At 39.4% G+C, this 15257-nt stretch overlaps 1 protein-coding gene across 4 annotated transcripts in view; it reads right to left on the bottom strand.

The window, feature by feature from the left end:
• Positions 1-378: 378 nt before the first annotated feature.
• The window catches only part of LOC122665227 (6-phosphofructo-2-kinase/fructose-2,6-bisphosphatase-like), a 44069-nt gene continuing 29190 nt past the window's right edge, over positions 379-15257 (bottom strand). For 2 of the 4 annotated variants that reach the window (XM_043861321.1, XM_043861336.1), the window contains exons 15-23: positions 13095-13142; positions 6585-6682; positions 2497-2572; positions 2278-2340; positions 2059-2150; positions 1835-1903; positions 1676-1739; positions 1480-1545; positions 379-724 (exon numbers count right to left, since the gene is read on the bottom strand). In XM_043861321.1, the coding sequence (XP_043717256.1) occupies positions 647-724; positions 1480-1545; positions 1676-1739; positions 1835-1903; positions 2059-2150; positions 2278-2340; positions 2497-2572; positions 6585-6682; positions 13095-13142 (654 nt within the window). In that variant the 3' untranslated portion in view covers positions 379-646. Of the gene's footprint in view, positions 725-1479; positions 1546-1669; positions 1740-1834; positions 1926-1992; positions 2151-2277; positions 2341-2496; positions 2573-6584; positions 6683-13094; positions 13143-15257 lie in introns of those variants that run through there. The other 2 variants (XM_043861329.1, XR_006333460.1) reach the window with 2 other exon arrangements.

Here is a 15257-nt window from a genome sequence, read left to right as displayed (position 1 = left end):
CCCATGTATGTACTACATCACATTGGTGTGTGAACCACGTTAAATCTCTGGGGTCATCTTTGCTCTATTCTGTTTCTTCATGTTTTGTGGTGTTTGTGTTAACATGTCAGTATTCAAGCAACTCGATCATTCAGCATCCTCCTTGTCTTCAATTTGCAAATTCGTTACTACAATTAATGGAGAAAATATAGCAGTACCTCCAGGCTCCATTGAAGTGATAACCTGCTCCATTGAATGAAAATTTTTTAAGGTCTCATAGGTAATGAAAGCTTCTTACAACTAACATATGAGAAATTGAAAATTTTTAAAAAGAACTTGGAAGTGAATTAATCTAAGGCAATCATCTAAAGCAATAAAAGAAACTAGAAATGTCAACAATTTTGGATTACTTTTTACCTTTCACTTTCAAATTAGGAAAATGTTACCATTTGAACAGCAGTTTAAATGCTCTTGGATGAACAAAATAAGGCCATTACAAATCAATGGTAGCTGTGAATCCAGTGAATTGCATTCATTCCCTGTGTCTTACATCTTCCAGTCAATAAATGTAAGATTAAATGAATAGAGAATTGCTATGGTATTGCCTCTTTTAGGCTTCGTGGTCATCGGGTAGTTATGTTACAAAAGGAGACAACTTGGAATAAACTCAGTCCATAAGTTTGTATCTTTTCTCTTGGACACCAGTAACTCCCATTTTAATCTCGATTATGGTGTGAAGCGGCACCTGAAAATTGGAAGCTGCTTTTGTCAGAATGTCAAACAGAATATGTTCATGTCTCCAAGGATACACATTAAATCCAAAGCACACCATTGAGATTGTCAGCTGTTCTCTCTAATAATAATATAAAGAAAGTCGTACCCACCATAAAACATAAAAATAAAAAGACGTACCCAGTGCACAAGGCTCCCGCCACTGCGGGGTCTGGAGAGGGTCATAACGTACGCAGCCTTGCCCCTGCTTTCGCAGTGCCCATATTTTTAATCTTGCAACCCTCCCAGAGTCGTATACAAGAACCGATCAAACCTTCCCTCTTCCCCAACAGGCTCCCGCCATTGCGGGGTCTGGGGAGGGTCATAACGTATGCAGCCTTGCCCCTGCTTTCGCAGTGCCCATATTTCTTTGCAACCCTCCCAGAGTCGTATACAGGAAATGATCAAACCTTCCCCCTTCCCCAACAAAAAAACAAAGCAGGTTTTGGAGGCCACCATTTGAAAGGTCCATGAGTGATACCCTCCAGGACAAATATCAGGCACGTCAGATAGCAGAAATGTTCCTTGCCCCCCCCCCCCCCCCCACTTTTTTTGGATGATGACCCAGGAGATCTGTCTAACCAACCCAAAGGGTATCTATGCTTGCTGCGGAGCACAAGCTAAGAAAACCACAGTTCAATGAATTCTTCTTTCTTAAGTTACAATTTGCCAGCCTAATAAAAGAACGAAAGCAAATCATCTGTAACTTCTTTAGATATCATGGATTACCTCAATGTGCGGAATTTCTTTCAACGGCCGGTCAGCAAAGTATGCATATAATGCTCTCAAAACAGCCTACAATAGATGAGAAGAATGGTTATACAATGCTCTCATATCACAAAAAAAATATATATTTTTTCTTGGGGGTGAGGTGAGGGGGGGGGGGGGAGGGGAGGGGAGGACTTCAATGCTACAAAAATATAACCTGGTGAGAAATCACTACAACAGGTGCACGTTGTCGTTCAAGCTCAATAATTACAGGCTCTAACCTGCATAAGTATTGTATGACAAAACATAATGACAAAGTGAAAGGGAAAAGTAGAACTAGAAGACAAGAGACTTCTTACTTGTCACAATTACATACCTTTGGATAACATCAAGGTAAGATTCCCCACGAGGATACCGATACCTCAGCTTGTCCTTCTTACGTGACCTGCAAGTAGTCCAAGAGCATCGTTATCCCAAATGGAGGAAAAATGAAAAAAAAAAAATATTCTAACTATATTTCTAGCTAAAAAGTGCAATGACATTCTAAATAAAAAGATAGAATTACTCCATGGAACTTTCTCATGATAAATAGCAACATACTCGTACTCCTCTGGCATATTTTTCTTTATCTCTTCATATGTCATTCCATCACATACTCCAGCATTAATCTCCTCAAGTGCACGCCATTGGATCTACCCAAAAGAAATTGCAGAAAATGAAATTAGCAATTTATAGATAGACAACCAACCACAACTTTCACAAAATGTATTGATGAAGAGATTGAACCGAAGTATGATTTTTTTGTAATTAAGAATTGACCTTGGGGAATCCAACAATTGGACTTGCAGTCAAGATTGTTCTTTGCAGTGTGCTAGTCCATATCTAAACCATAAGAAGAATGAAATGATTATAAGCAGGTTAACATGAAGACATAATAGTAGCAAAACTAAAAGGACAAAAATGTATCATCTTCATCCACAAACTCTAAATAGAACTGGATACCAGAAAATAATTAAATATAATAGTGGAGAAACTCACAGAAGCAGCCCTTTCAGATTTGAGTCGCTTTTCCACAAAGTTGGCCAGTTTTTTTGCATAAATTTCTCCGGCTTCACTGTTCAATCACATTGCTTTATTATACATTGATATAATTCAGTGGAGGAAACAAAGCCTTAGCATGATAAATAAAGTGAATTCGGAAATGAAAAAGGATGGAAGTGAATGATTTAACTTGTGCATGAGAACTAGGAGCACAGTAAAGAGACAGAGAAGATGTGACAAAAGGATGTGAACTAAGCAGCCATTGGAACCCAGATAACTAAGAAGAATCTTCTACCATCTGATATTAGTGGTGTTTGAATGAATGTAGCCTTCCATCATGCAAGTGAATAAAGAAAAATAGACATTTCAATCATCACATTAAGCTGATTTTGGTGCAAGCAATCTCTAAGATGGAGCACAATCAATGGTAGCTCCACATCCACATTAGTTGTAACCAAGGTTTAAAGTATCAATATTGGTCGGTGATTTTAAGAGACGTATCGTATCGTGTTGCATTGGAGATACGAATCGAACACTACAGATACGCATGGAAATGGTCAAGATACACATGAAAAAACAATATAAATAAGCAATATATAACAAGTATCATGCATAAACACTAAAAGGGAGAATAATATATGTAAAGAACCTTGAAACTGAACGCTTGAGTGATCAATATGGATCACCAAGCTCTTTATTTATATTCAAAGAGTTACAATCAATCAAACTGAAATTAGGAAACCTACCTTTGCCGATTCTAATTAGGAACACCTAATAAGAATCGGCTAAGGGAAGGAAATATAAAAAGAGGACAAAAATACCCCTATCGTGTATGACAGTATTTTAACACGCCCCCTCAAGTTGGAGCATAAATATCAAACATGCCCAACTTGACTAGAATAGGATGAAAAACCTTTCCACTTAATCCCTTAGTGAACACATCAGCTAACTAGTCAGCAGACATCACAAAAGGAACACAGACCAGCCCTTCTTCCAACTTCTCTTTGATAAAGTGCCTATCAACCTCCACATGCTTGGTACGATCATGTTGAACAGGATTGTGAGCAATACTAATGGCAGCCTTCTTGTTGCAATACAACATCATGGGAAGATGGACAAGAGCACCAAGATCTTGCAATAAACCTTTGAGCCATAACAATTCACAAATACCCTGTGTCATAGCACGAAATTCTGCTTCGGCACTGGACCTTGCCATTATGTTCTGCTTTTTATTACGCCATGTAACAAGGTTTCCACCAACAAATGAACAATAGCCAGAGATGGACTTCCTATCAGAGGATCCAACCCAATCAGCATCAGTATAAGCTTCAACACGAAGATGGCCATTCAGAGACAAAAGGATTCCTTTTCCCGGGGCTGACTTCAAATACCGGAGAATTCGAAGAACAACATCCATGTGAGAAAAATGAGGATCATGCATGAACTGACTTACCATACTCACAGCGACTGCCATATCTAGTCATGTATGAGATAGATAAATAAGCTTGCCGATCAATCTCTGATAACGACCTTTGTCAACAGGTTCACCCTCCTTTTCTTTAAGCCGTGTAGTAGCTTCCATAGGTGTATCAGAAGGATGACAACCTAGCATTCCGGTCTCTGTCAACAAATCTAGGATGTACTTCCTTTTGAGAAATAAAAATGCCCTTAGAAGATTGAGCAACTTCTATCCCTAGAAAGTACTTTAGGTTTCCTAAATCTTTTATTTCAAATTCTTGGCCAAGGAAAGTCTTCAACTTGTTGATTTCATTATTATCATTCCCGGTAACCACAATGTCATCCACATAGACTATGAGAATAGTTATTTTTTCATCATTCCTTTTTGTAAACAGGGTATGATCAGCATTACTCTGCTTATAACCCACAGAAACCATAGCCTTGTGAAACTGTCCAAACCATGTACGGGGTGACTGCTTCAGCCCGTATAAAACACGCTTCAATTTACATACTTTGCCGCTGGTTTTATCAAATGAGAAATCCAGTGGAATATCCATATACACTTCCTCTTCAAGCTCTCCGTGGAGGAAGGCATTTTTCACATCTAACTGCTGCAATTCCCATCCCAGATTTACTGCACAAGATAGTAATACTCTGATAGTGTTCAGCTTTGCAACCAGTGGAAAGGTCTCCTGGTAGTCGATCCCATAAGTCTGAGTAAATCCCTTTGCCACCAATCGTGCTTTGTATCGATCCACAGTACCATCTACCTTCTGTTTCACCAATAATACCCACTTATATCCAACTGGTTTCTTTCCTGGAGGAAGAACCACAAGCTCCCATGTATCATTCTTTTATAAGGCTTTTATTTCTTCCATCATTGTTGCCTTCCACTTTCCATCTGTAAAAGCTTTCTGCCAATTTTGGGGAATATGAACAGAAGAAAGAGAAGAGACAAACGTACGAAAGGATGGAGAAAGGGAATCATAAGAGACTACATGAGAAATAGGATGCTACGTACCAGCCCGAATACCTTTGTGATGAGCAATAGGTAAGTCAGGAGAAGAAGGCGAGGAGATGTTACCTGGAGAATGATATGGTTCCAGAGCCGGCAACTGGATTGGTACTGGTGCTGTAGTGGATGGAAGCTGCTTGTTTTTGGAACATCCTCACTGGTAGGTTTGATGTTAGAGTCATTAATTCTCTTCTGAAATTCCCTAATGGTTTGTTGGACTGGAGTCAACTCCCCCTGAATGGGATTTTCAGCATCTAAATTCTCCCCCTGTGGAAAATCCTCTTTGTCTTCATGAGGGAGGGGAGGAGCATGATGGTCAAGAGGGGTGGGGTTAATATTCGGCTGGTGTTGAACAGGAAGGTCAACTAACACATCTTCACTAAAATTCTCCCCTTGAAGAGGTGTAGATGTATAATAGGAGAGAGCTTCATGAAAGATAACATCCATACTGACCAAGGTACGACTGGTGGGGAGATGGTAACATTTAACCGTTTTGGGATGGAGAATATCCTAAGTAAATACAGCGAATGCCACGGGGTTCAAGTTTGCTTGGGGTTCGGGTATCCTTAGCATAACAGACACAACCAAAAACTTAGAGGGAACAACAAAGGAGGAAGAGCCCTGTAATAAAGTAGCAGGGGTTTGGGAGTCAAGGACTAAGGTAGGCAGCCTATTAATGAGATAGGCTGCAGTAAGGACAACATCTCCCCAATATTGGGAAGGAACAGAATGGGCAAACATAATAGCCCAAGCCACCTTAAGGAGGTGGCGGTTTTTCCTTTCAGCCATACCATTTTGGGTTGGGGTATCGACACAACTAGTCTGATGGAGTGTTCCATGGGCAGCAAGGTAGTGTTGGAACCGACCATCCATATATTCTTTGCCATTGTCACTCCTCAATATCTTGAGAGTGGCACTGTATTGGGTCTGAACCATTTTATGAAAATTTTGAAAATAAGCGAAGACATCACTTTTGTTATGCATTAAATAGACCCATGTACTCTTAGAATAACAATCAAAGAAACAAACAAACCAACGATGGCCAGAGAGGGAAGGTTTTTTTTACCTAGTATAATAATATCCATTTCATGGGAAATGCTACAGAACACATGCATATCTATGCCATGCAGTTGGCCCACCCCTGAATTGGTATGGGGCTACCACATAGCATGGATCCACGTTGTTGTCATATTACATGTGAATAGGGGTTGCACTTCCATTCATCTTAAACACAATAAAGTATTTGGAGTACAGTGGGGAGTAGGGAGTGCTAATTTTCATGCTTGAGGTTGGAGGTTCAACAAGTGGTGTCAAACATATATCCTTTGCAATTTCAAATTTGTAATATATGATAATGTTTTAGGAGTGAGAAACATAATCGATGGACCTGAACGATCCAAACTCCTGAATGTTGAGTCATCCATTTCATTGAAAAGTCCAACCCCCGCCCCCAGCTGATCCACTCAAATTAGATGTTGGGTCATTCGGGTCTACCATTTGATGGCTTAAATGACATCTCGGGAAGAATTTTAATATTTCCGAAAAATCAATAATGAAGGGTTTTAGGAAGATCACATAGGTATACCATCATTACAAGAATTTGAAGTCATACCTCAAAATATTATCGCCCCCAATTCTACCTCTGACATTATCCCGACTCTCTCCATGTCTAGTAAGCAATATTGGGCGGGGTGTGAGATGTGTATTTACCTGCAAACAAATCAACAACAGTTCATTTTGGCCTGAAAAGAGAGAAGGATTTTCAAGAATAAAAGTGGAACAGGACCCATAGAACACAGAAATTCCAGAAACAATTACTATATGTCTATATCAGCTAAAGTATATGGTCAATTTTATACCATAGTTATCAAGGCGGCAAAGCGACCATGGCGTTTTAGAGGATCCGAAATCAAGGCGACACCATCAAGGCAGCAAGGCACCCGCCTAGGCGACCAAGGAGCCTGGACGCAAATCAAGGCGACACCATCAAGGCAGCAAGGCACCCGCCTAGACGACCAAGGAGCCTAGATGCCTTGATAACTATGTTTTATGCTGCCAACTTAGTCTTAGTAATGGGATGTAACACAGTACTCATAGTACCCCAAGGTTGTGGTTATATCACCAGCAAAAGCAGGAAGGAGTTCCTCTGACCAACCAAGTACTTCATTCTATGAAAACCAGACAGCTATACTTCATTTCAAGCAGAACATGTAAAGCCGGCTATATCTTGCCAAATGTCAGTTTATCTTATCTGAAAGCAGAAGAAGATGTTCTGCTTTTTTGGATCTGGTTTGTTGGCTCTTTTTCTGAATAGCTTTAGTTTGATTTCTTTCAGCCATTTTCTGAATCGATTCTATATTATGAATGTTTTTATTTTATCATTTAGGAGTTATGTCTTATCAATATTATGCTAGGGCGTATCCTATAAGCGACACGTCGCGTCGGTGCCCGGATGCGGGGACAAGTAGGCAAGGGTTCTCGCACGGTAGACGAGTGTGGGTAAATAAGCTAGTCCAAAAGCGTAATATTAGATTAGCATCCTGGAACATTGGATCCTTAATGGGTAAGATCTAGAATTAATAGATGTAATGAAAAGAAGAAGGATTAATATAACCTATATTTAAGAGACTAGATGGAAGGGTAATAAAGCTAAGGGTAATTAGTATAGCATGTATTCTCGAGCATCATTGTCTGGGTTTAGGGCTTTGTCGATCTTTGCAAGTGAGGTGTTGGGGGTTCTTCCCCTGTTCTTGCAGTAGCTTCTTGGGGTTGTGCTGCTGCTCAGCCGACTCTTTCATTTCGGATTTCAGGATTTTCCTGAGCATCATCGTCTGGGTTTAGGGCTTTGTTGATTTTTGCAAGTGAGGCGTTGGGGGTTCTTCCCCTGTTCTTGCGGTAGCTTGGGGTTGTGCTGCTGCTAGCGTCAGTGTTGAAGGAGCTGGTGGATTTGCTGGTTCCTGCTGAAGCTGCTGGAGATCTGTTCAGCATCTTTCCCGTTGATCTGTTGCGCTCTGCCGGCTTACCTCTACTGTCAGGTCGAACTTCAAGCGCTAAGGACCGGTTTTAGCCTGTCTTTGCAGCCGTGTGACTTGCCTCACTCATATTTCCCTGGTGACCTCTCGTGACCTGGAGCAGTGTGAGTTGCAACTCCAAACCTCTCTTAGTTTTCCCTTGCACTCTTCACTCTTGTACCTCATGCTGTCTTTCTTGAGTACTGTTTCTGGCTTTGCTTTTTTAGATCCGGCTTTTTTGCTCTTTTTCTGAATAACTTTAGTTTGATTTGTGTTGGTGCTAAAAAATTTAATTCTCTGTTCCGAGGAACCTCGCTTCTCTTCTACATAGCTTGATTTTTATACCGTGCTTCCTTTGTTTTTATAGCTTGTCTGCATTCACTAGTAGTTTTCTGCTCTGCTTATCTCGTTTTCTTCTGTTCAGATCTGCTGGTTTCGTTGTCTGCCTCTTTTAGTAGTTTCTCTGTTTAGCTTTTGTCTTGTTTGTGCTGGTGCATAATAGCTTGTCCCTGCTGATACATCTCTTGGTTCAGTGTATTTGTTTTGATCTGTATCTTGTTTGCTTTCTGATTCTTGTCTCTTTGTCTTTGTAGCCTGTTTGTCTATCTTCTATAGTAGTTTTCTGTTTTTTACTTTATTGTGCTCTGTTTTCCTAGTGTTTGTAATGTTTCGACCTTGCTGATTTTTCATTTGGTTTGGTGTATCTTATTTCCATCTTTTGGGTTTTGTAATCATTCTGCTTTACCTGTGACTGCTCTATTTTTGCGACTCTTTGTGTGGCATCTGGCTTCGTGTTGGGTTTCTCTTTGCTTTTTCATGGACCTGGTTTTTGTCACTTTTGTTTTGAGCTAGACTTATTGTTTGGTCAGTCTTAGTTTGTTTTCTCTGTCGTTTCCTATTCCTACTATTAATTCTCTTGTGGATTACTGCCTCATCTATTTCCTGTTTCTGGTTTTTTTTTCCCCCAACCTTTTTAATCTGCAATACTTTACCTGGGACTGCTTCCTTTTTGTGACTCCAGTTATGTATTGATCTCCTCTGCCATATTTTTCTCTAGTTTGTCTTCTGTCTGCTAGTCGGCTCGGTATGGATTTTATTTTCTACTCATATGTAAGGACCTATACTTTTCATTATAGATTTCTTTCATTTTTGTTTTAATATAGCTATGTCTGAGATGTGCGCTTATAAACTTATTAGTTTGTTTGTTTTCTTTCTTTGCTATGGTTTGTTCTTTCTTTTATCATATTTTATACTATATTTATTTACTTATATAGTTTTGGTGCGTCAGGTAGGCAGCCGGCACTGTATTATTTTCAGCCAATCACCTTTTACATGGATCCTATTTATGAGTGTTTTCATTTTATTATTTAGGAGTTATGTCCTATCGACATTATGCTAGGGCATACCCTGTAAGTGACGTGCCGCGTCAGCGCCCAAATGCGGCGACAAGTAGGCAAGGGTTCTCGCATGGTGGATGAGTGCGGGTAAAGAAACTAGTCCAAAAGCGTAGGATTAGATTAGCCTCCTGGATCATTGGATCCTTAACGAATAAGAGTCTAGAATTAATAAATGTTATGAGAAGAAGGATTAATATAGCCTGTATTCAAGAGACTAGATGGAAGGATAATAAAGCTAAGGAGTTGGACGGCTTTAAACTTTCGTATATGATGGGAGATAAAAGTAATAGAAATGGAGTAGGCATAGTAGTGTATAGTCTTAAGAATGATGTGGTGGATGTTCAAAGATTTGGAGATAGGATCACATCCATCACGCTTGTGTTGGAGAAAAAGGTGGTCAATATAATTAGTGCTTAAGCACCCCAAGTAGTAAGTAATAATTTTGGGAACAAATGGATGGATTAGTGCAAGATTTTAGTCAAGGAGAAAAGATTATTATAGGGGGTGATCTGAATGGACATGTTGGGAGAGACCGTAGAGGCTATGAAGGTGTACATGGAGGCTATGGTTTGTAGAGAGAGGAATTAGGAGGGGATCTCAGTTTTGGATTTTGCTGTGGCTTATGATTTATCCATTGCAAACACTTGCTTTGAAAAGAGAAAGGAGCATCTACTTACCTACAAGAGTGGGCATCATAGTTGTAAAAACATTTACTTAAATGGTGTTAGGCATAAATAAGTGTTTGTCTTGGTTTCTGGCATACATAAGTGCCTGTCCTGGTTTTCCAGCCAGGTTTCCTTGAGTTTCGATGGGGATAAGTGACACTTATTGATGCAGCTCCAAGAAGGAAGAAGAAGAAGAAGAAACCCTAAACTTAGGGGTTAAATAGGGAGCCGTAGGCTAGGATTTCTATTTTTCCATACTTAGTTATTTTTCTGTTTTTAGATTGAACCGGCTTAAATTGGTTGCATCCAATTGGTTCAATTGGTCTAATTTAAGTGAAATGTTCCTATTGGCTAATAGGTTCTTATATCTTATTGGCTAGTATGGAATCTTCACTTAAGTTAATTGTTCTAAGTTAGATTCTTTTATTTTTAAGTTAGTAGGGGTAGTTAAGTCATTACACTGTTTTAAGTAATTAACTAGACTTAAACCTCTCCCTTCCACGTTTTTGTGAAGGAGAGGTATTTAATTTGTAGTAGGAATTGGTCTATGGCCTTATTATAAATATAAGAGATTGTGGGAGGCTCCCCTACAATTGAAATTTGAATTAAAAGACTGTTTTCTGTTGCTGGCCGACTGCTGCTGTTGTTCTGCTCCTTTGAGTGTTTGCATCCTTGTGGGTACATCAAGGTGGAAGGGTGGGTGGAATCCTGCGACTCCTTACGCCGTGACGGCTGGGAGGGTCTCTCTTCGAAGGTGATTTCATCCTTCATCCCTTAACTTGCTGCCGGTGGAATCCTATAGTAAGTTGAGATTTAAATTTCTGTTTTTTGTTTCCTTCCCTCCCCCATTCGATCCCTCTTGTTTTTCTATTTGAATTTCCAAAACCCTAGATCATCTAGGCATTATCCAGCCATCATCCTACCTCTGTTTTACACCAAAATCAGAGCACAGCCTTCCCATACCATCTCCCCCACTCGACCAGACTTGCTGCCCATTCTGTCCAGCCAAACCCTAAAATCCCTCTTATCCTTTAAACCCTAAAAAAACCCTAATTTTCTGCTGGGACATATTCAGCCATCAGAAAACCTCCCTGCTGCAGCCGAACCTTCCCCCTAGTCCCTCTAACACTCGACCATAAGCCCTGCCCCTGAATCCTACTGTAAACCCTAGTTTTGGCTATTTTCTTAATTTAAAAAACCCGAAACCCTAACCCTAAATCTGCAGAATTTTGAAACCTAACCAAATCCAGATATTTTTATATCATAATGACCCTCTAAACCTGCAGATTAAAACCCTATAAACCCCATTCCCAAATTCCCATCCTAAACCCTAATTTTGCCCTAAAACAGTCCCTAATCAGCCCTAAACAGCAGGCTTACCCTAAGCTTGGTTCTACTTGGTTCCTAGTGGGATTAATTCCTATTCTAGGACTACATTACTTATATAGGTATTCAGGTCAAAACTAGCGAAATATGGTTGAAATTTGGTCGAAACATGTCGAAACTGGTCGAGTTGGGTCGAAACATGGGACTTTTTAAAGTCAATGACCATCTCGTCTCGAGATATCTCGGTCAAAACTTGCAATTTCGACTGAGATTTAGTTCCATGATAATGACATAAGGCTGGTACAATGGAAATCTTCTGTTGCACAGCCCTTCTTCTTCCACCTTTTGATTTCTCTATGTTTCTCGTCTCTTTTCTTCTTCTTTGGTTCTGGTTCTCAAGTTCTTAAATTGTTACATGGTGTCAGAGCGATGAAGAAGAAGAAGAAGAAGAAAAACAAAAAAAAGGGTGTCCTGTGATTAATTACTGCTGGTGTGAAGTTCTACTGCTGTGCTGATAAAAAAAAAAAAATCTGCTTACCTGCATAGTGTTCTCTGGTTTTCTCTTCCCCAAAATTTTCAGCCTAACAGAAGTCCATCGAAAGAATTTTCTTCTTTGTGTGTGCTGCTACTGCTTATTTACTTAATCAACTGCTGCTGAAATCCCTTGTCATGGCTATATATTCTAATTTGCTGATTTTTCTGGTTGATTGATGCTCTCATTGACTGCTGGAGTTTTCAGTTTCTGGGTTGAGTCTTGCTAAGGATCTTTATTTCCATCAACCTCTATTGCTGCTGCTATCATCGATTCCTCTCTCCATGAGTTGCTGCTTGTTCAAGAGTGAAGTATTTCTCTATTTCTGCGAGGGTTTTCGATTGCTGCTATCCATTGCTTCGATTGTTGAAGATGTGGAGTCGATTTGCATATGAAGAACTCCAATCCCTTGGTTACCACCTCCTCCCTTCAACCCCATACTGATGTAGACGATTACAGCTGAGAATCATGGTTGAAGGCGATGGTAGTCCTACGATTTCGGCTGGAGTTAGAAGAAGACTCTGGTTTTTAAGGTACTTGGCCGTTGGCAACTCTGGTTCTCAAGAGAATATCACTGAATTTTTCAACTGGGTTATATCAACCAAGGAAGAAACGCCTGTTGGTTCTTTGCTATTTCAGTTTACTTTCCCATTATACCCCTCCCCTTTGAGGCAACTATTCCTTACAGTCGATTTTTTCTATTGTCTATTTTCTCTTTACCAAAAACACCCTTCTAATAGCACTTATTTCCGCATGTCCCTTTTTGTTATTTGCTTCCAAGTCCATCCCCAATCAATAAATTTAATTCCCCTTGTGTACTATCATTCAGTCTATCGTCCAATTCTCTATCTCCTTCTTCCTCATTCTTCTCTTTCTTCTTCTTTGGTTCTGGTTTCTCAAGTTCTTAAATTATTACATAAATGTTCATTATCCTCCTGCCCAATGTCTACTTATCCCCCAAAAATCTTAACTCAGTGGATAATGATTTTAGTAACAGGGTAAAGTAAGGTTAATGAATATTTGAGTCATATTAACTCAAGAGATAATTATTTAAGTAACTAGGTAAAGCAAGGACATTCCTGGACCATACTATTACAACTGCCTATGCCTTTTTTGTAGTTAAATGATACGTACCATCTATCACTAATGAACAAACAAAGACAATAAAATGTGAACAAGCAATTGACATACCAAGAAAAAGACAATTCTTCCTGGAAGATAGCCGCTAATATTGTTCACCTGAATCAACAGATAATATTCTCAGTATACCTCGGATCATAGATAATACGGGGAAAATTAATTAGATGGAATCTGTACTTGGAATACAATGAGTTATGCAAACATCCATATAATGATTTCACTCTAGAGCAATGAACATCACCCTACCCCACCCCCCCCCCCCAAAAAAAAAAAAGAAGAGAAGAAAATAAAATAAAAAGAAAAGCTTAGATATTAAATAGAATTCATGCCATAGAAACAGATGATAGTAGCGCAACAAAGCATATATATCCTGAAGACATTATCTTCTGTCCAAAAGTCAAAGCGCTTGATAGCTAATGACATAAAAGGAAAATATAAGTGAAAACTACTATGTTGAACTGAAAAAACAAACTCAACATGATGAAATCTATGTCAAGGCTGTTGGAGGGTCTAACCCAAAACCTTAAGGCACTAGGTGGAGATAGCTCCTCAAGTATATTAAAGCACCAAGGACAGAATAATGTAGGAGTTAGTTCAACTAAGAACCAACTCTACAGTCTACAGTAGGATTGATGTATGACAGTGTTACCAATTAAGTGATGGTTTTAGCAGTAGCAAATTGCAGGTCTCACTCATAGAAACCGACAGAAAGAAGAGTAAGGATAATTGGATTGAGCCTCTCACTCTCTTCCTTGGGCATCTCACCCTCTCATAGTATAGGCATCTCACCCCATCTGGATCTCACAGCCATTAACAAGGTTTCAAGCTGAACCCAAAACTCAATTTTTCATACACTCAACTTGGCTGTATTCAGACTTCTTTATTTAAATAGCAATTGGTTACAACCTATAACCAATATTCTAGAAACAAAATAAAATCTCAATAATAGAAGGCAACTAAATCCTATATTACACAACTGAATAAAATAGAAACAAGGATAAGATCTAAAACTAATCCTTAATAGTCCTCTATGTATTAGTCTTCAACTTGGTCTTTTAATCAATTGCCATCAGCTGGCATTAGACCCACATGAGACCTGGAAAGCAATCTCCTTAAGCTGGTCGAAATCTCCAAATAAATCTGGAAATACTCCCATCATGACACGCTGGGTTATAGCTAATGTTTCTCCCAAATATGCTGCTGGTCGAACTCTTTACTTGGGTAGGGTCGAACTCTTTACCTGGGCAGAATCGCTACCTCCCTATGTGGACTGGATATCTTCCCAAATCCGGAGTTAATCTCCTTCCCATTCAGCAAGCATGTTGGCCACAAATTCTGGAAAAATAATCCCACACGATTTGGCCATAGGGGACCTCCTAGAAGTTCACAATTTCAAACAACCAAATCTCCAACAAATAAGGAAGATTGATAGCTGTCCTTGGCTCCCACGACCTCTGTTAAAATCCCCTACAAATCAGCAAGTCAGTAACTAATAATTCTGGTGTTGAAATCCGTGAATACTAGCTTAGTGAGTGTGATTACATCCATTCTTTATTTATAATAAGAGAGGGAACATTCTGGAATAGGTTCAAAGACAATATTACCCCTATGACACTTTTTCCCTTGAACCCATATTACAACACTCCCCCTCAAGTTGGTGCATACATATCAAACATGCCCAACTTGCTAATAACAGAACAAAACAACTAACTACTAATTCCCTTAGTAAGAACATCGGCCAATTGTTCACTGGACTGAACAAATGGAATACAAATCGCTCCTCGCTCCAACTTTTCCTTGATAAAGTGCCGGTCAATATCAACATGTTTTGTACAATCATGTTGGACTGGGTTATGGGCAATACTAATTGCTAACTTGCTATCACAGTAGATATCAAACATGCCCAACTTGCTAATAACATAACAAAACAACTTACTACTAATTCCCTTAGTAAGAACATCGGCCAGTTGTTCACTGGACTGAACAAATGGAATACAAATCACTCCTTGCTCCAACTTTTCCTTGATAAAGTGCCGGTCAATCTCAACATGTTTTGTACGATCATGTTGGACTGGATTATGGGCAATATTGATTGCTAACTTGCTATCACAGTAGAGCCGCATAGGGAGATCAACAACCATACCAAGATCTTGAAGAAGCCCCTTAAGCCAGAGAAGTTCACAGATACCCTGCATCATTACCCTAAATTCAGCT

Source organism: Telopea speciosissima, chromosome 1, assembly GCF_018873765.1.
Source record: "Telopea speciosissima isolate NSW1024214 ecotype Mountain lineage chromosome 1, Tspe_v1, whole genome shotgun sequence".
Lineage (NCBI taxonomy): Eukaryota > Viridiplantae > Streptophyta > Magnoliopsida > Proteales > Proteaceae > Telopea > Telopea speciosissima.
The sequence above is the reverse complement of the archived record's forward strand: the minus strand, read 5'-3'. Positions and strand labels throughout refer to the sequence as shown.